This window comes from Neoarius graeffei, chromosome 17, assembly GCF_027579695.1.
Source record: "Neoarius graeffei isolate fNeoGra1 chromosome 17, fNeoGra1.pri, whole genome shotgun sequence".
Taxonomy (NCBI): domain Eukaryota; kingdom Metazoa; phylum Chordata; class Actinopteri; order Siluriformes; family Ariidae; genus Neoarius; species Neoarius graeffei.
Window position 1 is genome coordinate 56120824 of NC_083585.1, and position 23077 is coordinate 56143900.

Sequence of the window (23077 nt, forward strand, 5' to 3'; positions counted from 1 at the left end):
ATTAAGGTCAGGACTTTGACTTGGCCATTCCAAAACATTAACTTTATTCTTCTTTAACCATTCTTTGGTAGAACGACTTGTGTGCTTAGGGTCGTTGTCTTGCTGCATGACCCACCTTCTCTTGAGATTCAGTTCATGGACAGATGTCCTGAAATTTTCCTTTAGAATTCGCTGGAATAATTCAGAATTCATTGTTACATCAATGACGGTAAGCCGTCCTGGCCCAGATGCAGCAAAAAAGGCCCAAGCCATGATACTACCACCACCATGTTTCACAGATGGGATAAGGTTCTTATGCTGGAATTTCTCAAAATATAACACTTCTCATTTAAACCAAAAAGTTCTATTTTGGTCTCGTCCATCCACAAAACATTTTTCCAATAGACTTCTGGCTTGTCCACATGATCTTTAGCAAACTGCAGATGAGCAGCAATGTTCTTTTTGGAGAGCAGTGGCTTTCTCCTTGCAACCCTGCCATGCACACCATTGTTGTTCAGTGTTCTCCTGATGGTGGACTCATGAACATTAACATTAGCCAATGTGAGAGAGGCCTTCAGTTGCTTAGAAGTTACCCTGGGGTCCTTTGTGACCTCACTGACTATTACACGCCTTGCTCTTGGAGTGATCTTTGTTGGTTGACCACTCCTGGGGAGGGTAACAATGGTCTTGAATTTCCTCCATTTGTACACAATCTGTCTGACTGTGGATTGGTGGAGTCCAAACTCTTTAGAGATGGTTTTGTAACCTTTTCCAGCCTGATGAGCATCAACAGCGCTTTTTTCTGAGGTCCTCAGAAATCTCCTTTGTTCATGCCATGATACACTTACACAAATGTGTTGTGAAGATCAGACTTTGATAGATCCCTGTTATTTAAATAAAACAGGGTGCTCACTCACACCTGATTGTCATCCCATTGATTGAAAACACCTGACTCTAATTTCACCTTCAAATTAACTGCTAATCCTAGAGGTTCACATACTTTTGCCACTCACAGATATGTAATATTGAATCATTTTTCTCAATAAATAAATGACCAAATATAATATTTTTGTCTCATTTGTTTAACTGGGTTCTCTTTATCTACTTTTAGGACTTGTGTGAAAATCTGATGATGTTTTAGGTCGTATTTATGCAGAAATATAGAAAATTCTAAAGCAGGGGTGTCCAAACTGATCCATAAAGGGCCGTGTGGCTGCAGATTTTCATTCCAGCCATGCAGCAGCACCCTGATTTGGCTTATTCAATCATCTGACACACCCACCCTTTAATCAAGGGTGGGTGTGGCTGCAAGTATTTGACTATGTGAAGACAGTTCAGTTGATTGAATGAGCCAAGTCAGGTGTGCTGCTGCATGGCTGGAATGAAAACCTGCAGCCACACGGCCCTTTATGGATCAGTTTGGACACCCCTGTTCTAAAGGGTTCACAAACTTTCAAGCCCCACTGTATTTATACCTTCGTCTAACTAGGTAAACACAAACTAAATACATTTAGCAGACACTCTTATCCTGATCAACTTACAACAAGTTGAACAATTTTATCTCATCAGCATGTCTTTGAAGAGGGAGAAGAACACACAAACTGCACACAGAAAGGCCCCCATCAGCTGTGAGGTTCAAACCTAGAACTTTCTTGCTGTAGGGTGACAGTGCTAACTACTGCACTACCCCAATCATGCTATAATGAACTCTTTTACTACGAACTTTCACACATAACTAATTTGGTTTGTGTCCCCCACCTTTAATGACAACAAGTTGATGTCTTCAAAAAAAAACATCACTTAGCAATGCGTTCCTTTTCCCCTAGAGACAAACAATAAGTAATCAAGTCTACAGTCAAGTTAACATCTTAACGCCATAAAACAAAAGCTTAAGGAGCCTCACTCACAATTATCAAGAACGGTGATCACTGACTTCAAAAAATCCCTTAATAGGACTTTATCTTAGCTAAAAGCAGTTTTACTCGAGTCATTACTCTGGAAGCACTGTTGTCATGGCTACTTGTAAATGTAAGATACTCTCCAACTTTCAGAAAATGCAGGCGATAGAGGGATGTAATCACTGGAAGAGTTTTATTTAAAAACATGCTGGCAAACAGATCCAAATCAGTGATCAAAAGCCCGAGTCAAGAAACAGGTGATGATCAAGTGAGGAACAGACGGGATACTAAAGGGCAAAATCCAAAATACCAAACAGAGTTGGAAACCAGAATATCAAAACAGTGCTACAAAAGGCTTGGTAATGTGAGACACTAGGTACAGCACATATACTTTGCAAAATCTGTGTGTAATGAGAGTCCTTGTAAGTGTGTGCTGTGATTGCACTCTAATCTGGAACAGGTGCATGGTAATTAGTCCTAATTTGTTTTTGTTGGCAAATGGCAAATCCGTGGGTATGCAGGCTTGTGGTAAGCCTCATGGATTAACGACTGTGCCTTGTATAGTTGGGGTAGCTTGAGCTCCTTAGCTGTGGTAAAAACAGTCAATCTAGGAGAAGGAAAACTACAAAATTGATACCCTCTTCCAGCATGCCCTAAGCCAGCACAGAAGATTATGACTGATGAAACTAACTTGAAATATTTCCACAGGCGGAGATAGCGGTTAATAATGATGGCAAATCCTCGCAGATGGGTTTGGGAATACTTCCCGAAGCTTGGGGAAGCTTCGCCACCAAACGCCTCGTTTTCATCGATGACCCATCGCAAAGCATCATGAGCTGTAATGTGACCATAGCCTTCCCATGTATCGCAGCTAATTTGCTGAACTCACGTCTTTTGTCATTGTTGCTGAAATCGCAGCTACATAGAAAATGAAATAGTGTCAATTTCTTTGTCACTTTCTTGTATGAATGAACCTAAAATGTGGTGTAGTAACACTTTATTCTCAGGATTGCACGTCAGTGGGGTTATTTAAGGTCTTGTTCATCCATTTCTTCAAGAAAGCACAAATTAGACATATATTTTATTCACTAAAAAATTACTCTGTTTATAAATTCCTGCTTTGCTTCATAAGTGAAGGTCAAATGAATAATCCTTTTCATATCTGTATTTGTTTATAACACCTCTGTTCATTACCTTCACCAAGTTTGTTGGAGGAGGTTATGTTTTCACCTCAGCGGCACGGTGGTGTAGTGGTTAGCACTATCGCCTCACAGCAAGAAGGTCCGGGTTCAAGCCCCGTGGCCGGCGAGGGCGTTTCTGTGCGGAGTTTGCATGTTCTCCCTGTGTCCACGTGGGTTTCCTCTGGGTGCTCCAGTTTCCCCCACAGTCCAAAGACATGCAGGTTAGGTTAACTGGTGACTCTAAATTGACTGTAGATGTGAATGGTTGTCTATGTGTCGGCCCTGTGATGACCTGGTGACTTGTCCAGGGTGTACCCCGCCTTTCGCCCGTAGTCAGCTGGGATAGGCTCCAGCTTGCCTGCGACCCTGTAGAACAGGATAAAGCGGCGAGATGAGATGAGATGTTTTCGCCTCTGTTTGTTTGTCTGTTCCCAACGTAAGTCAAAATGTCTTGAACAAATTTTGATGAAATTTGGAGGAAAGGTGAGCCATGGGCCAAGGAACAATTGATTAGATTTTGAAGCAAATTGGGATATGTATGCGAATCCACGATCCACAATGTTTCTGTCTGTTCCCAACGTAACTCAAAAAGTAGTGAATGGATTTGGATGAAATTTGGTGGACAGCTTTAGTATTATCCTCGGTCCAAGTGATTTCATTTTGATGTTGATAACATGTGGCTTGCTGGAGTTATGGGCTCTATTCTCCCGAGTGCCCTTCTACAGTAGTTGCGTAATATGTAATGACATTATTTCTGCAGAAAAATACACACTGCCCAGTCAGCTGACCACACATCATTTTTATTGAAAAATGACACTTCTTATCTAATTACACTGAAAACATTTTAGACACTAAGCAAAAGTGTATTAAATTAGATGTTAAAAAATGGCCTACACATTCTCGACATCATTTCCACTCGGTCAAATCCTCAACATTTTCCCTTGTAATCTTACCAGAATCTCATGAGATGGAATCTTTAATGAATCTTCACCGCAACATTAAACATAATGGCATTCTGCAGAGTGCCAAAGCTTTAAACTGGAAAAGAAAATCAAATCCTGACAATGCTCCAAAAACAAAACTAACATTTACCTGGAACAAAGCCCTTAATTTAAAATGTGAAGGATTAAAAATGAAGGAAAACTAAAACAAAACAAAGGCCATGGTTATAACCCTCATCATCTTGGGATGTACTCCTGAGGCAGGCCACTGTGGTTGCTGTCTCTGAGTGCCTGATCCACTACTGTAATATAACTGTCAATCAAGCGTCTCATGTCCGGGGTGAAGGGGTTAAAGGTGGGCCGATGCGCACTGGAGCGTTTGAAATGCCCGTCCTTGTTGGTTTCGGCGCAGAGCAGACGTTCTTCGCTGGTGCTGACATTGAGAAAGGCGATAACAGAGCGGAGTCTGGGCACCAGCGACTCCTGCAGCTCTTCATAATGAATCACCAGCAGCTTCTGGCCAAATCGGAGCCAGTCGAGGACGTGAGACGCCCACCAGGATGCGTAACTGCCCACAAACTCAGGCCATTCTGCACAGACACACAGAGAGAGCAAATATCTGTTTAATCCTTCAGTGTCTCAGTTGGCCTTAATTACATTTTGCAAATCCAACTGGCTTTCTGCTTTTTGCATTTCTGAGATAACAGCATTGATCTTTCTGCACGGAAATGAGAAAGAAATCAAACATGTAGAGTTGTGCTGTTATTGGAAAATAAGCAATGACTAGTTACTGTTGCAATGCCAAAGATTACTTTCCAAGAACAGTACATCCTGAAGTGTTTTATTCCTCTTATACTCAAGAAATTTAACTGAATGATAGGCTGCACTTTTTACCCATTTATAGTTACAATTAATGTTGCAGAATGTCCATAAAACATGATGGGAATCTTACTTGAAGGGAATAAAACAAAAATATAGCCGCAAGCAGCAATGAAGGGCCTGAACACCTCCAGTTCTGTCACCCATCACACATGGTCATCATACAATGCAGACACATCTGAGACGTGAGATAAAAGCCTGGGTATCTGATGTGTGTACCACCAGTGATGAGATTTTAGGCAATGGAATCATTACTGCCCATGTCCAAAACGATGGCACTATACCAGAGGGTCACGTTGGGCATGTGGATATCATCAGAACCATCATATCCTATAACCTGTGAAGTTTGAGCCATATAAGGCAATGCATGGCGAATTCATGACACATTTCCTGTTTGCGTGGCTTAACAGATAAATTTATTGTTTCACCTTTTCAATGTCTTGCAAGATAACGCAAATTCCTTCGCAATTCAAAATCAGCAACACTTTGACATCACGTAAACCAAATCCAGCATGAGTCCAACAAACTGCCTCGGAGGAGAATGTCAAAATGTAACACGTTTGTAAATCAAAATGCACAAACTCAAAAATAACTCACTTCCTGTTGAGTATGGCTAATACAATGTACATTACAATTTGGTTCATCTTGGGGCACCCCCCCTACACACCTACCAAATTTGACACTGATAGGTGAAACTATATACCAGGCAAAAGTCTCAATGACATGTGGGGGCGCTATGGAGTCCCACAGACACACCAAGTACCAAGCCTGTATCCATGAGTACTGGTGGGCAGGACTGATTTGTGTACCACATTTGATGAGTTTGAGTTTTTAGACAATGGAATCATTACTGTCCAGATCCAAATGGTGGCGCTAAACCAGAGAGTCACTTTAGGCATGTGGATATCATCAGAGCCATTATGTCCTATAACCTGTGAAGTTTGAGCCATATCAGGCAATGCATGGTGAATTTATGACACATTTCCTGTTTGTGTGGCTTAACATATAAATTTATTGCTTCACCTTTTCAACATCTTACATGATATTGCAAATCCCTTTGCAGTTCAATTGGCTAATACAATGTATATTACAATTTTGTTCCTCTTGGGGCACTCCACACACCTACCAAATTTGACACGGATAGGTGAAACTATATACCAGGCAAAAGTCTCAATGACATGTGGGGGTGCTATGGAGTCCCACGGACACATCTGGGGCCAAGCCTGCATCCCTGAGTAGCAGTGGCCAGGACTGATGTGTCTACCAAATTTTGTGAGTTTTTGCCCATGGAAACCACCTCAAAAATGGCCAAGTCTTGAAGAAAAAGACGAAGAAGAGGAAGAAAATAATAATAATAATAATAATAAGCTAATCCTTCAGAAAACAATAGGGCCTTGCACCTCCGGTGCTCAGGCCCTAAAATCTCCATAGTGTTACAAAGCACTGACACTGAAGACTCCTTCCATAACTGTGAAGTAAATAAAATAAACCTTGTTACTGTACTTGTTACTATGGAAACTACAACATTTTTGAACAAGCTACTGCCCGAGCTGCTGCGATTATGTGAAAATTAATCAGCACCTTCTAACCAATCAGAATCCAGAATTCAACAGTTAATTCGGAGCCTATGAGATTTTTGTTTTTGCCAGTGAGACAGTGAAAGAATGTGGTGTGATGGAGATACCGTTGCTCTTCCAGTGCTGGTCCGAGGCGAAGCCGAGATGTCCTGCACATTTGCGATTAAACTCGGCCATGAGAGAACGGTACGGGTTTCTAATCAGCAAGATGGCCGAGTCATACATCTCGATGTCACGCTTGCCGCTCTCGTGCGTCTTCACGCAGATGGTGCGTCCACTTTTCCAGTAATCCTTCTCACCCTTGAAGCCTGAACAGAAGGAAGGAGGTTTGAGACTTGATGCCAGAAAGAAAGACGCGGGTGCATCTCAGAGCCATGTCTCAATCCAAACGCACACATGGTTTCCAGTAATCTGAGTAATGGCGCTTCTCCTTCACACGCCAGACTAATGATATCAGGTCAGTGATGGATAGGAGCAAGTGTCTGACTTTCAGCTTCGGGCAAATCCTTCAGCTACGTTTTTCTGCTTTAGCCAAGTCTTTCAAACAATTTTAATTATTTAATATTATTTTTAATTTATGTCATGTATTTTATTTCATGGTTACTTGATGATCATTTAAAAAAAATATTGATCTTTACAATTTCTGTTACATTTCATACACTTTCCTTTTCTCTTTCTAAAGCTTATTGAGCTGGATTAAATGTATAAATTGTGCTCCAGACATAAATCTTTATCTGATGTATGATTCAAGAAAGTCTCAACTATTCATGTTGAATCATTTTATTTCATAATTTAGTATATTGTGGGGGCGGCACGGTGGTGTAGTGGTTAGCGCTGTCGCCTCACAGCAAGAAGGTCCGGGTTCGAGCCCCGTGGCCGGCGAGGGCCTTTCTGTGCGGAGTTTGCATGTTCTCCCCGTGGGTTTCCTCCGGGTGCTCCGGTTTCCCCCACAGTCCAAAGACATGCAGGTTAGGTTAACTGGTGACTCTAAATTGACCGTAGGTGTGAATGTGAGTGTGAATGGTTGTCTGTGTCTATGTGTCAGCCCTGTGATGACCTGGCGACTTGTCCAGGGTGTACCCCGCCTTTCGCCCGTAGTCAGCTGGGATAGGCTCCAGCTTGCCTGCGACCCTGTAGAACAGGATAAAGCGGCTACAGATAATGAGATGAGATAGTATATTGTGCTGCTACAACAGGGAGGATGATTAAATCCGGACCTGCTAACTTCTCTTGGGTGTTTAAGACTGCTTTCAGATCCTGTCTGTCGTGTTTCATCAGTCGGATCAGTGCTCTGGTGTGTTCTCGTCTCAGTATGGTTCTTTTGGCAGGTGAGAAGGAGACATGTTCGTCTGAGTGAGGCCGTCTCTCCCACTACCAGCTGAACTCTAGTGCAGTTTGGCTACAGTGAGGAACCGATTTGACTCTGAATCAAGGGATTCGAACATGTATGCTGTGTGTTCTGGCTTGCAGTGTTTTTGTTGATGTGAGCTGCTGAACTGAGAAAAGGACAGAGCTGTGTAGAGCGGCAGGAATGCCAGGTGTTATGGAGGTTAAAAAAAAAAAAACTGAATGTGATACATAAAAAGTTTTCAATAAACTGTTTATCATTTATTTAGCCATGTTCTCCATGCTTGGGTGATTTTTAATTTTTTTAAATTCCTATGCATAAATCCCCCCCCCCCCACACACTTTTTTTTGTATTTCTGGTACCACTTTCCAATAAGATTACCTTTATAAATGGCGTATACATGGTTTATAATGGTAAATATGGTATATTATTAATTAGATTGTATTATTAGATGGCACATTTAATTACGCTATTATAATAAGGTTGGAAACACTTTATCAATCATTAATAAACAAATTAATTAATAAACAAGTTATAACAATTTCCAGACATCTATGTTGGCTCACTGTCTGGCAAGCTCAAGGTCCATTTATTTATTTATTTATTTAAAATGTGGTCCATTTAATTATATGACAAGTGAAATCAAATAGAGTTCATTCGCAAAGTTTTGGCCCTCATTTGCTCTCTGTATGTCACAGTGACCATCTTTTGTTCATCCTGATCTCATTAAAGGACCCATGGCATGGTGGCTTGTTGATGCTTTAAACGGGCTCGTGGAGGCTTCCGGATGTTATATCCGCAGCCTTTCTCGAAATGAACCCTCGGCACGTAAATATAGCCTCCTGGGAGAAAGCCCCATTTCAGCGCTTTTCCCAGTGTGTCGTTTTGCTAATGAGAAGCAGGAGGGAGGGGCTTGACCAAGCTGCGCACACACATACTCGCTGCTATCAGCACCTGTAGCCACGCTGCTAAGACAAAACCCCGTTCTCCCTCGGACTCCTTTCGTAAACTCAACGTGACACAGAGAACAGAGAGTGAGAGTGTTCGGAGTGGTAGTTTACGAACGTATAATACCCTAGGCTTGAACATGCACTCCATAACCAAAGAGGATAGAAGCAGCAACTACAGCAACATAGCGCTTATCCAACAGAAGACATGCATTGCGGAGCAATAGTCAAACATAAGCTCATAAGTTACAGTCAATTTCCAGACTAAAGTCAGTTTAACAGAGCATGCTGCATGCTCTTTAGTTTTGTAGCGCAGAGTACCTGGCTAACTGCAGGAAGCGGTTAGCTGCACAGCTAATGTAGCCACTGCTAGGCTAACGCACCGATTTTAAAACACGGCAAAACGACCAGTTATACACTTACTTGTTCGGTGTTTGTGGCTGATGCGGCAGGGATGTTTGGTACGGACCCAGGCTTCAGTGACAGTTGATGTGCAAAACCTGCCCTGTACTGTCCCAAGTTGTGGAAACATTCCTCAGGAAAATGCTTCCAACAAACATACACCGTCTTAGGTAGACTCGACGGCGTATTATTGAAGTAAATAAAATTAAGCCACTGCGTCTTCAGGGGCTCTCCCGTCGGCAGTAAAAACAGACTCTTTTCTGTGTTGTCACATCCATGTACAGCGCAATTTCCATGTTTCACTCACTTAGGTGATGCCATGTTGTTGTGTCCTCTATGGTCTCCTCACTACAACTGGGCGGGGCAATCCATACAGTGGGTGGGAATCCAGAGGGGGGGCGTGGGGATCATCTCCCTTGCTGACGTAGTAAAGGGAAGAGCTTATCAACGCGCCGTTTTGACGCGCCATTCTCAAATGTTGGGCATAGTTTGGTTTACACATGATGAAATTTCTAGCCACTGGGGTGACTTAAGGAGGTCAGAGGAACTCATTTTAACGATAAAAAACCTCAGAAAGTGAAAATGTCATGCCATGGGACCTTTAAGGAAGTGAAGGTGATTTTGTATGAACACTAAACCCGCCCCTGACCTGAACCTAAGGCACTGCTCCCCCACCTACCCACCCCACAAAAATAAATAAATAGATAAATAAATAATGACTTTTTTAGTAATTTCAAGAAAGTTTCCTGAGTTTGTCACATCAGTACAGCAGTACTACAGTCGGAGGAAAATGTTTGTACACCCTTTGGAATTTTTTACATTTCTGCCTAAATTGGTCATAAAACATCGCCTGAACTCTCCAGCAATCTTAAGAATGAACAAACAGTGTCTGCTTGAACTAAAACCACTCAAACAATTACATGTTATCATATTTTTATTGGCCATAAGATGGAAATATTGACAGGATAGGGAGGCATAAGTAAGTACACCCTTAGCTAAGGCTCATCCAAGAGCTAATTAGACTAATTAGATGATTAAACAATTTGACTCAGGTGTGAGCCAACCTGATGTCCAATCACTGAGGTGTGTCGTAAGCTACCCACCCCACTGGAAAACCAGTTAAAAGGTGTGTTTTGATGAGAGGCATGTTCTGTGCATCATGCCTCGCTGTCTGAAGACTTAAGACACAAAATAATTGATTTGTATAAAACTAAAAAGGGTTACAAAACCATCTCTAAGACCCTTGGTGTTCATGTGTCTGCAATTAGAAAAATTGTGTATAAATGGAGACAATTTGGAACGGTTGTTACTCTGCCAAGGAGTGGCCGCCCTGCGAAGATCACTCCAAAGGCACTGCGAGTCATCATCAATGATGTAAAAAAGAATCCAAGAGTGTCCGCTGAAGACTTGAGGAAATCACTGAAACATGCAGACATCTCTGTGGACACATCTACTATAAGAAAGACACTGAACAAGAATGGGATTCATGGGAGAAGGCCACGGAGGAAGCCATTGCTGTCCAGAAAGAACATTTCTGCTCACTTGGAGTTCGCGAAAAAGCATTTGGATGCTCCTCAGTGCCACTGGAAAAACATATTGTGGTCTGATGAAACCAAAGTTGAATTGTTTGGGGGGAACACACCACATCATGTGTGGAGGAAAGTCGGTACAGCACACCATCAGCAAAACCTCATCCCCACCGTCAAGTATGGCGGCGGTAGCATCATGGTGTGGGGGTGCTTTGCTGCCTCTGGGCCTGGACAACTGGCTATAATCAATGGGAAAATGAATTCTCAAGTATATCAAGATATTTTGCAGAAAAACCTGAGGCAATCTGTCAAAAAGTTGAAACTCAAGAGAGGATGGGTCCTGCAACAGGACAATGACCCTAAACACAGAAGCAGGTCGACATTAGAATGGTTTCAGAAGAACAAAATTCACATTCTGGAATGGCCCAGTCAAAGCCCCGACCTCAATCCAACTGAGATGTTGTGGCATGACCTCAAGAAAGCCATCCATTCCAGGCATCCCAGGAATCTTGCTGAATTGCAACAGTTTTGCAAAGAGGAATGGTGCAAGATTTCTCCTGATCGTTGTGCCCGTCTAGTCTGCAACTACAGGAAACGTCTGGTTGAAGTTATTGCAGCCAGAGGAGGGTCAACCAGCTACTAAATCAAAGGGTGTACTTACTTATGCCTCCCTATCCTGTGAATAATTCCATCTTATGGCCAATAAAAATATGATAAAACGCAAATGTTTGGGTGGTTTTAGTTCAAGCAGACACTGTTTGTTCATTCTTAAGATTGCTGGAGAGTTCAGATGATGTTTTATGACCAGTTTAGGCAGAAATGTAAAAAATTCCAAAGGATGTACAAACATTTTCCTCTGACTGTATTTAAACAAACAAACAAACAAACAAACAAACAAACAAACAAACAAACAAACAAAGTTATTCCTTAAGAGGATCTTTGGATGATTAATGCTCATGCTTCCTAAATGTTCTCACTCACACTGGAGAAAAAAAATAATCAAATTGAATTTAATTCATTCCAATGCGTACTGTACATCGTTTCCAGGTGAGTGAATTGAGTTAACCCTTTCATCACTGCGTACCTTCAGATACAGACTGCTGTACACTCGATATAATGTTATTTATTTATTTTTTTATAAACGGAATACAAATTTTATTCATTATTAATCACAATAATATGTCCGTCTCACTATACTGTATATTGCTTATTTTATATTAGTTATATTGTATATTTTACAAACTTAATAATGTAGGTATAGATTATTCACATAAGTTTAGACACGTCTCCAATGGAAAGCAGCATCAGCTGAGTGGCTCTTGTGCTTAATAAAGCTATTATTATCCATCCATCTATCCATCCATTATCTGTAGCTGCTTATCCTGTGCAGGGTCGCGGCCAAGCTGGAGCCTATCCCAGCTGACTATGGGCGAGAGGTAGGGTACACCCTGGACAAGTCGCCAGGTCATCACACACCTATGGTCAATTTAGAGCCACCAATTATCCTAACCTTCATGTCTTTGGACTGTGGGGGAAACCGGAGCACCCGGAGGAAACCCACGCGGACATGGGGAGAACATGCAAACTCCGCATAGAAAGGCCCCCGTCGGCCACTGGGCTTGAACCCAGACCTTCTTGCTGTGAGGCAACAGTGCTAACCACTACACCACCGTGCCACTCCTATTATTATTATTATCATTCTTATTATTAGCAAATAAATACCATCATCAGCATGAAGTAACTGTGGTAAATTCAGTATAAACCAGGACACAATATTAAAAGGAAATATAGTGAACCGGAATGTGTGCCATAGTGACATATTTGGTAGTGATGGAAACGAGAGGAATTCTGATTCGAGAATATGTAACACTTATGACAATAAACTCAAACACAGGCAAATTTGTGTTTTATCCACTAATATTTACCAAAAGAAAGATGCGTAACTCGAATGAATATAAAATAACATTCTGCTTATCTTAATTACGTTGCTGGAAATCCCAGAGAATCCGACTTCTTAACCAATCAGCATTTCCGATACACAGGAGTTTTTCGACTAAACTGAGACCGGAATAGCAGTCTGCCATGATACAGTAACTGTGACTAAGGCCAAGTTTACATTAGACCGTATCTGTCTCGTTTTCTTCACGGATGCACTGTCCATTTACATTAAAACGCCTGGAAACGCCGGGAAACGGGAATCCGCCAGGGTCCACGTATTCAATCCAGATCGTGTCTGGTCCGGTGCTGTGTAAACATTGAGAATACGCAGATACGTGGATACGCTGTGCTGAGCTCTAGCTGGCGTCGTCATTGGACAACGTCACTGTGACATCCACCTTCCTGATTCGCTGGCGTTGGTCATGTGACGCGACTGCTGAAAAACGGCGCGGACTTCCGCCTTGTATCACCTTTCATTAAAGAGTATAAAAGTATGAAAATACTGATGCAAATACTGCCCATTGTGTAGTTATGATTGTCTTTAGGCTTGCCATCCTTCCACTTGCAAGTGGTAAGTGACTTGCGCATACCCGATATGCACTGAGATCACACACACAGCGGCTCAGTCCCGAATCACTGCTCGTGCACTTCACTCGCGCGCTCTGTGAGCTGCGCAGGGCCGGAGTGCGCACCCTCCAGAGGGCACTCGCTGTTCAGGGCGGAGTGATTTGGAGTGCAGGATGCCTGCGGAGCCGAGCGTATCCGTGTATTGGCGTTGCTGTGTGCACGCGAATCGTGTATTGGCGTTGCTGTGTGCACGCTAATCGTTTTAAAAACGTTAATCTGATGATCCGCTGATACGGTCTAATGTAAACCCCACCTAATACACACTGTTGAAAGATTCCATATCTTCCAGACCGATATCGCAGCTTTCAGTGCTGAAATGGTTAAACTTGTTTTCATCCATCCAGCATGATTTGATCGTGCATTTTGAAAACGCTGGATAAAATCAAACTGCACTCTCACCTGAGATCAAACTGAGGCTCAAACCCAGATCTCTGGCATTTTGCCACAGCCACATTAGTCAAGTCAAGTCAAGTTTATTTGTATAGCGCTTTTAACAATAAAAATTGTTGCAAAGCAGCTTTACAGAATTTGAACGACTTAAAACATGAGCTAATTTTATCCCTAATCTATCCCCAATGAGCAAGCCTGTGGCGACGGTGGCAAGGAAAAACTCCCTCAGACGACATGAGGAAGAAACCTCGAGAGGAACCAGACTCAAAAGGGAACCCATCCTCATTTGGGCAACAACAGACAGCCTGACTATAATATTAACAGTTTTAACATGAAGTCAGTTTCGTTGATGTTGTAACTCTTCATTGATGGAAACTTGAGTGCAAAACTGTTCATGACAACTGCAGTCATGACATTATCACTATACATTTTAATGGTATCGATTTAACACTACAGTCGGAGGAAAATGTTTGTACATCCTTTGGAATTTTTTACATTTCTGCCTAAATTGGTCATAAAACATCATCTGAACTCTCCAGCAATCTTAAGAATGAACAAACAGTGTCTGCTTGAACTAAAACCACCCAAACATTTGCGTTTTATCATATTTTTATTGACCATAAGATGGAATTATTCACAGGATAGGGAGGCATAAGTAAGTACACCCTTTGATTTAGTAGCTGGTTGACCCTCCTCTGGCTGCAATAACTTCAACCAGACGTTTCCTGTAGTTGCAGACTAGACGGGCACAACGATCAGGAGAAATCTTGCACCATTCCTCTTTGCAAAACTGTTGCAATTCAGCAAGATTCCTGGGATGCCTGGAATGGATGGCTTTCTTGAGGTCATGCCACAACATCTCGATTGGATTGAGGTCGGGGCTTTGACTGGGCCATTCCAGAATGTGAATTTTGTTCTTCTGAAACCATTCTAATGTCGACCTGCTTCTGTGTTTAGGGTCATTGTCCTGTTGCAGAACCCATCCTCTCTTGAGTTTCAACTTTTTGACAGATTGCCTCAGGTTTTTCTGCAAAATATCTTGATATACTTGAGAATTCATTTTCCCATTGATTATAGCCAGTTGTCCAGGCCCAGAGGCAGCAAAGCACCCCCACACCATGATGCTACCGCCGCCATACTTGACGGTGGGGATGAGGTTTTGCTGATGGTGTGCTGTACCGACTTTCCTCCACACATGATGTGGTGTGTTCCCCCCAAACAATTCAACTTTGGTTTCATCAGACCACAATATGTTTTTCCAGTGGCGCTGAGGAGCATCCAAATGCTTTTTCGCGAACTCCAAACGAGCAGAAATGTTCTTTCTGGACAGCAATGGCTTCCTCCGTGGCCTTCTCCCATGAATCCCATTCTTGTTCAGTGTCTTTCTTATAGTAGATGTGTCCACAGAGATGTCTGCATGTTTCAGTGATTTCCTCAAGTCTTCAGCGGACACTCTTGGATTCTTTTTTACCTCATTGATGATGACTCGCAGTGCCTTTGGAGTGATCTTCGCAGGGCGGCCACTCCTTGGCAGAGTAACAACCGTTCCAAATTGTCTCCATTTATACACAATTTTTCTAATTGTAGACACATGAACACCAAGGGTCTTAGAGATGGTTTTGTAACCCTTTTTAGTTTTATACAAATCAATTATTTTGTGTCTTAAGTCTTCAGACAGCTCCTTTGAGCGAGGCATGATGCACAGAACATGCCTCTCATCAAAACACACCTTTTAACTGGTTTTCCAGTGGGGTGGGTAGCTTACGACACACCTCAGTGATTGGACATCAGGTTGGCTCACACCTGAGTCAAATTGTTTAATCATCTAATTAGTCTAATTAGCTCTTGGATGAGCCTTAGCTAAGGGTGTACTTACTTATGCCTCCCTATCCTGTCAATATTTCCATCTTATGGCCAATAAAAATATGATAACATGTAATTGTTTGAGTGGTTTTAGTTCAAGCAGACACTGTTTGTTCATTCTTAAGATTGCTGGAGAGTTCAGGCGATGTTTTATGACCAATTTAGGCAGAAATGTAAAAAATTCCAAAGGGTGTACAAACATTTTCCTCCGACTGTATAATTACAGTTCCAGCTCCAGTCTGTGGCAACATCGTCATGAGATTTAACAACGTAATTGATTTAATTTAAGACAACATGAATAATTCAATCTAATAATTAGAAACGTATAGTTTTGATAAAAATAAAAAAAGAAACATGTTTCTCATCAAAACATGATTTTATTGCTTGGATGAAACTTGATTTAAATGTATAATGTGGTCTCTTAAATCTGAGTTCCTTTTGTTTCAGGCACACACAGGGATGGACTGAAGAAGCATTTACTGTGTTTGGTGTAATTTTTTTTTTCAAATTATATTACGATAAAAATAATACAATTAGAAGAAAATGTCAGGTCTGTTTACCTCGATTGTAAAGTGTGCCGTCGAAGTAGTAGCTGCCTGTGTAATATCCAGTAGCGAGCTCGATCAGGTGTCTCACCCAGGTGTTCCCTGCTCCAGGAAAACTGGACAGAGCCACCAACCGGGTCAACTTTTCTGGCAGGAATCTTCTCTCCGTACATCTGGAGTCTGTGTGAGGAACGTAGAGTTATTCATCACCAAATGAACAAATAGAGAGATAAACCTGTTACATGTTGCTATAAAGTGATGGAAGCAAAACGGAGTGTAGGTAATAGAGGTGAACATTTCCAAAATTTGGACAAGGGGTGTTCTTTTTTTTTTTTTCCTGTGATTAATATCTGGCCATTTTCCTCTGACCTCTCTTATTAACAAGGCGTTTGTTTCCACCAGGGGCGATTTCTCAGAGACAACAAGGGAAGCCGAGCTTCCCCTAAAATTCTCTCCCCAAACTGCGGCATCTACGACGTTGAATTCTCATTAAAACAATAACTTGCATAACATAATATATGCCCAAGATTGTATTTATGTTCATAACTATCCTGTAACTTATTTGAGTGATGTCTGACGAACTTGCAGTTCGCTACGAGAATCACCTTTGCTGCCAGGCTGTAACCTTTCTTATTTCAATGGGCTCTATGGACTGGCAGCAGTGTTGCCAGATTGGGCGGTTTTAAGTGCATTTTGGCGGGTTTTGAATATATTTTGGGATGGAAAACGTCAGCAGTATCTGGCAACACTGACTGGCAGCCGGGTATCCGTTGCAGTCTATGAGACGGCTCTGAACAGCCAATTTCGGCTAGTTGTTATTGGTTAAAATCAACAAAATCGTCACTTCCAGGGAAGCCGGGCTTCTCTGGGACTAAACGAGACAGTGGGAGGGACAAGAAGCCGGGCTGATAAAGGATTATTGGAGGTAGTGTTTGAAAGACATGAGGAGGGCGGTACTTCGGCGAGGAACACTGAAGTATGATAAGTCAGTCCCTAGCGGATGTCGAGAAAGTGTAGTCGTGTGCCAAAGTGCTGTCCGAATTTCTTTTCATATAAACGGTTCTTCTCATTGATGTCTCTGTACATTACTCTGTAAATAAATGTAAATATTACTCGTTGTGCTCCGTTAACTTTCATCCATTCTATCAGTTTGATCATTCGTGAATTCACTCGTTTATTTCATTTGTAGTTCAATCTGGTTGTAGGCTAGCTTGAGCCTTATTGGGATCTGCAGTGCTAGCTGCTAACAGAAATTGGTGAAGTCTCTGGAAAGCACAACCAGCTGGTATGACAGGGTCACAGACCATTTTCTGGAAAAGGAGCGGAGGGCAGAATTTGTGTATAAATAGTGTTCATGTTCATGAATCTGAAGTGTGTATATTGTTCAGTAATGTTAAGAGAATGGTGGGCTCTGTGTTATAGGTTATACCTGGGTATAATATTCAAGGTTCTGTGTGTTGCATAGCCTACCTGGTTATAAATTTCCAGACTGTGTTGCAGAAGATGTTCAAGGATGTGTTGCACAGCTGGGTGTTGTGTTAAAGACTCTGTGTTGCATATCAGGGTATGATTGTTCAAGGCTCTTTGTTGAATAGCCAGTGATTTTTGGATGTTTGATATTTTTGATTAAGGATATGAGGCACTAGCCTGGCAAGCCAGACTATAACATGAAATGTACAAGCAAAAATACTTTCTGACACTAGGTAGGGTTGTCTAGTTCACTGTGCTAATGGGGCACACCTTTCTATGCTTTGATATCCGTCCTACAGGTTTTACGATGAATGCGTAAAATGGGCTTCCCCTGTTTTAAAAACCAGCAGCCGCCACTGGCTTCCACCCACAGAACTGTCGCTCAGTGTTTTTTGTTTTTCACACCATTCTGTATAATCTCGAGAGATTGTTGTGTGTGCGTGTGAAAACCCCAGGAGATCAGCAGTTTCTGAAATACTCAAACCTTCATGCTTCATCTGGCTCAAACCAGCGCCCACGCCACAGTGAAAGAAAGTCATACTTCACTGTGAGATCACAATTTTTCCCATCCTGATGTTTGAACATTGTGAACATTAACTGAAGCTCTTGATTTGTATCTGCGTGATTTGATGCACTGTGCTGCTGTCAAGGGATCGGCTGATTAGAGAACAGCATCAAACAGCGGGTGTTTATCAGCGTGTTCCTAATAAAGTGGCCACCGGTGAGTGTATAAAGCACTTGCAGAACCAAACAAGTGAAAACAGTGCTTTCTGGAGAATTTGTGCTATGAAGTGGGAATGAACTTGTTTCATGGATGTTCCACGATATTAAATGTAACTGGATAATAAATGAATAAAATTAAATATGACATCATGTTCTTTCATAAAACACCACTGCATGATTGGTTTGCTTCCCAGAACACCATATCCCTTAATAATGTCTTTTTCATGTTTCAAGGGGGTACAAACCTTTGCACTGAGCGGCACAATATTAAAAGGAGAATTGCTATCATGAATCAGCCGATGTGTTTGTGTGTTTAACACTCAGTTTTCTCTTTTTGACCAACAGGTTCAGGAACAGGTTCTGTTCTGGATCGCAGAACAAATTATGAACCATTTGGTGGTGAGTTTCCCAAAAGCATCGCAGCACAAAGATCATCGTTAAATGGTAGAGCGAGCATCATAATGAACACTCTCTCTCCTAGTTAAGATGCTCTTAGCATTAAGAGGCTTTTGGGAAACCCACCCCAGAGCATTTCAACCAAAAATAAATTGGATCGGAACCTGAAAAGTCAGTTCCTAGCTGGAACCGAAATATTGCTGGTTTTTCCAGCATGAACCACGGGCGTTTTCAGTGGGTGTGTCATTAGTATGAGACTGGACTTGGACTCGAGATTTAGTGACTCGACTACAACACTGATTTGGAAAGGACACACAGCTCATAAAAGTCAACCCGGTTAGTATGGGTTGTAGTACTCGAGGTCAGGACTTGTGCCCTAATTTTAAGGACTCATGACTTTACTTGGATTTGAGCACTGATGACTCGGACTCGTGCATTAACAGCATTTGGACTTGTAAATTGGAGACGAGGACTCGGATTTTTATCTTTATTTTTTTGTAACATGCCATAATAATTTGGCATAAGATATTTTGTAATGGAAATGTCTAATAAACACTTCAGAACGCTTAGCAGGTGTCTTTTCAGTCATTTATTATCGTAGATCAGGGGTCACCAAACTACGGCCCGCGGGCCAGATCCGGCCCGCCACCCCCCTTTGACCGGCCCCCCAGCCCCTCTGCCCCCCACCACTTGAACCGGCCCTATGAGGCAATCCCCAAAAGTGGTCATGGCCTATTTTTTTAAATTGCTTTTTGGCAAATAATAACATGTCTGCATCTTGTATTTTGTTGATTTTATCAATTAAAATTGATATTTAGTTATAAAATGAACTATTCATATTTTCCGAATTTTCGTCATATGCTCGCGATCAAGCAGTGACAGGCAGCGCATGCGCAGAGAACTGTCAGTGTTCAGGACAGCAAAATGGCTAGCGGTCAGCGAAAAGCTGCCAGAGAGTGCAGAGTTTTTAAAGAACAGTGGACCACCGATTATTTTTTCGTTCAGTGTAAGGACCGTGCAGTTTATCTTGTATGTAAAGAAAGTGTGCCGGTTTTCAAAGAATATAATCTGCGTCGTCACTATGAAACCCGCCACAAAGAGTATGCTAGTTTGCGAGGGCAAACAAGAGAAGACAGGATTCGGAGGATGAAATGCGGACTGGCTGCACAACAGAATGTATTCCTTCGCCAAACCCAGATCAACCAGGCTGCTGTCCGAGCTAGCTATAAGGTAGCTCACCTACTAGCTACCCATGGAAAGCCGTTTACTGATGGGGACTTTGTTAAAGTATGCATGCTTGCTGTGGCCGAGGAGGTGTGTCCCGACAAGAAGGATGCGCTCAATGCGGTGAGTCTCTCCGCACCTACTATGACCAGGCGAACCGAAGATCTGGGGGACAACGTGTATGACCAGCTGAATGAGAGAGTGTCAGAATTCGAGTTTTTTGCTTTGGCCATGGATGAGAGCAATGACGTGCAGGACACAGCACAACTGCTGTGATCTATTGATCTATTGCTCATATTATTATAATTTCACTGTTTTTTAAAATGTATTTATTTTATAGGCCTATTTATTTGACCTTTATTAAGTGCTGCACACAATTATTATTAATATTATTAATAATATCAACAGGCCTACCTACAATTTATAATTTTCCACTCACCTTTGCCAGTGTCAATGACCTCAACTAGGCAGATGTTTCTTACCTTGACAGCTTTGATATTATTTTTATTAGAAAATAAATAAATGGAATATCAGTGGTATTTCAAATTAAAACAAAGTGTGAAGACTCAATTACTACTTTTGCAGACCACTAGTAAAGATAAACAAATATGTGCCAGGAATCAAGTGTTGATATAGTAGTGTGGGTATAGTAGTGGGGATGGCCGTGCCAGGCTAGTAATCTCTACTACACAATGAGGCCTGCTGGTGGTCATATTTGTCTGGGTCATACAATTCTATGTGATATAGCTGACCTGACCCCGGCCCCCCATCACAGTCAGGAACGACAATGTGGCCCCCAGAGAAAAAAGTTTGGTGACCCCTGCTCTAAAGGCATTCACTTACTGCTTGCATCTTCACGTGATTGGCTCAAGATTTTCTATGAAGCTTTGTTAAAGCGTGCACCTGGCGTGCTCTGGTATGTGCAGGTGGATGCGTAGTTATGGAGAACTCAGGCACCCTGCTCATTACCACCAAGGCCACAGAAAAGCGATTACAACATTGGAAAAAACATCTTTCTCAGTATATTAGGCCACTTGAGCTCAACACACAGAAACACAGAGAATAGGAATGTTCATCCACTAAATTTCCCTCACAATTTATATCTACATTAATTTTTATACTAATTTTGTGCAAGAGAATGCACATTCACCTGTTCATACGTCATGTTTAGGAACAAACTAACGTTAATGGCGCTAAAATGCCTGGAGAGACGCCGCTAAGAATGTCCGCTTTGCTTATACAGACTTCTCGTGCAGTGGGAAAAAATGCATTGCTATGTGTTCCATATGTAGACGAACCATCAAGGAGACGACTAGGACAACCTCGAACTTCAATCGTCATTTGGCAAGACTCCACCCAGAGAAGGAAGTGACACGCTGTGTTCATTGCACTGTTGATAGTGGGCAGGGCTTGCTTGCTGAGCAATGAACTAGCTAGCGTTAACCCTCTCTCATGTTATTTGCCCTGTTGATAATGGGCGGGGCTTGCTGAGTGATGAACAAGCTTTTTATCAGTAGCCTGTTAACTAAAATGCAGCAGTCGGGCAGTAACGTCAGTCCAACACAGTAGCAGAGATGCTTTCACAGAAAGGCAGCAACAGCCACCGTCAAATGGTGTGGGTGGAGTCTTGTTCTTGGACTCGACTCGGGCTCGACTTGAAATTTTCTTTAATGACTTGGACTTGAACACTGGGGACTCGAGACTGGACTTGGGCCCTGTCCACACGAGTACATTTTTGTCGAATCCGCATAAATACTTTATCGTTTCGGCCTCGCGTCCAGACGGAGCTGGCTTTTTCGAGGTGTGAAACCGGTATTTTTTGAAAACGGGTCCCAGAGTGGGAAAATCCAAAAACGCCGGATAGCCCGGAGTCGTCTGGACGGCGAAGCGGATTTTTTCAGAAACGATGACGTATAAGCCCCGCCTCTTTAACCTTTAACCTCAGCCGCCACCGCTAGATGCGTCATAACAACAACAACAACGGCGGACTACAGGCTTGTGCTCGTACTGCAGAAACAACTCAGTCTATTACGGCTGCTACAACAAAACCTTCTGCTTTTATATTACTGTGAGGAGCAACAAAACTTCTCGTGTTATGAGCTTGTTTTGTAAACACCGCGCGACCTTTATACGCATGCTCCATGGCTTCTCTTCCGGTTTTAGTGTATTGGTGTGGTGGCGTCACAGCGCCACATACAGGCCTGGCATATGTGCTACAGCATTTTGGGTCGTTTCCAGTGAATCGAAACGACGCCGTGTTTACGGAGATTTTTTTCAAAACGACAGCGTATTGGGTGAGGCCGCGTACTCATGTGGACAGGGCCTTGGACTCGAGATTTAGTGACTCGACTACAACAATGATTTGGAGAGGATGCAAAGCTCAATAATGGAGAACACAATGGAAAAGGATAAAACACTTCAGAAAAAAATGGACCGAAAACAAATATCTGTAATAACAGAACAAAGGCTTGCAGGTAATCAGTATGGTCCACCATCTTGCTATGACTGTTTACTCCCATTGTGAATTGTGCCACGCCCTCCATTCTTGCTTACAATGGCTCCGCTCAAAACTGGTGAAAATGTGAGCCGGTTCGTTCGCTCGCTCGCACCAAGGTTCAAAGAATCCTGAACAGAACTGGTTCAATAACACAATCCCTGTTGGTCAAAAAGGGCTACACTACCGTTCAAAAGTTTGGGGTCACCCAGACAATTTTGTGTTTTCCATGAAAAGTCACACTTTTATTTACCACCATAAGTTGTAAAATGAATAGAAAATATAGTCAATACTGTGGCAGCGGGGGCGTGGTCAAGCGCCGGTCTGTGACAGGAGAGTGGAGCCGGGGAAGGTGAGTGGCAGAATCGCGACACCTGAGGATAATTAACCTGTGTTTGTGTGTGTGTTTTCCCAGTAACCGCTCCCTATTTAAGGAGGCAGAGAGAGAGGAGAGGGAGCGCAACCCGGGACCAGACGAGTGTGTGTGTGTGTGAATAAATGAATAACTAAGATTTTTAGACTGAAAAGTTATAAGAATAAATCACCTTGTCTGCCTCCAAACGCTGTCCTGCCGTCCTCTGTGCTCCACCCACACTCAATACGCGCTACAGTGGTGCCAAAACCCGGGAAAAGGTGGCGCACCAACACAGCAGCCCCATGGAATCCTCCCCGTTCACGGACTTGGTCCACGCCCTCGCCACGGCTCAGCAGAGCCAGCACCAGGCA

General features: G+C 42.4%; 1 protein-coding gene across 1 annotated transcript in view; it reads right to left on the minus strand.

The window, feature by feature from the left end:
* Positions 1-4236: 4236 nt before the first annotated feature.
* LOC132864783 (sialate:O-sulfotransferase 1) overlaps positions 4237-23077 on the minus strand; it is a 63742-nt gene continuing 44901 nt past the window's right edge. Inside the window, exons 6-8 of the mRNA XM_060898203.1 lie at positions 16060-16224; positions 6563-6763; positions 4237-4589 (exon numbers count right to left, since the gene is read on the minus strand). Coding sequence (XP_060754186.1) covers positions 4237-4589; positions 6563-6763; positions 16060-16224 — 719 coding nt within the window. The remainder of the gene's footprint in view (positions 4590-6562; positions 6764-16059; positions 16225-23077) is intronic.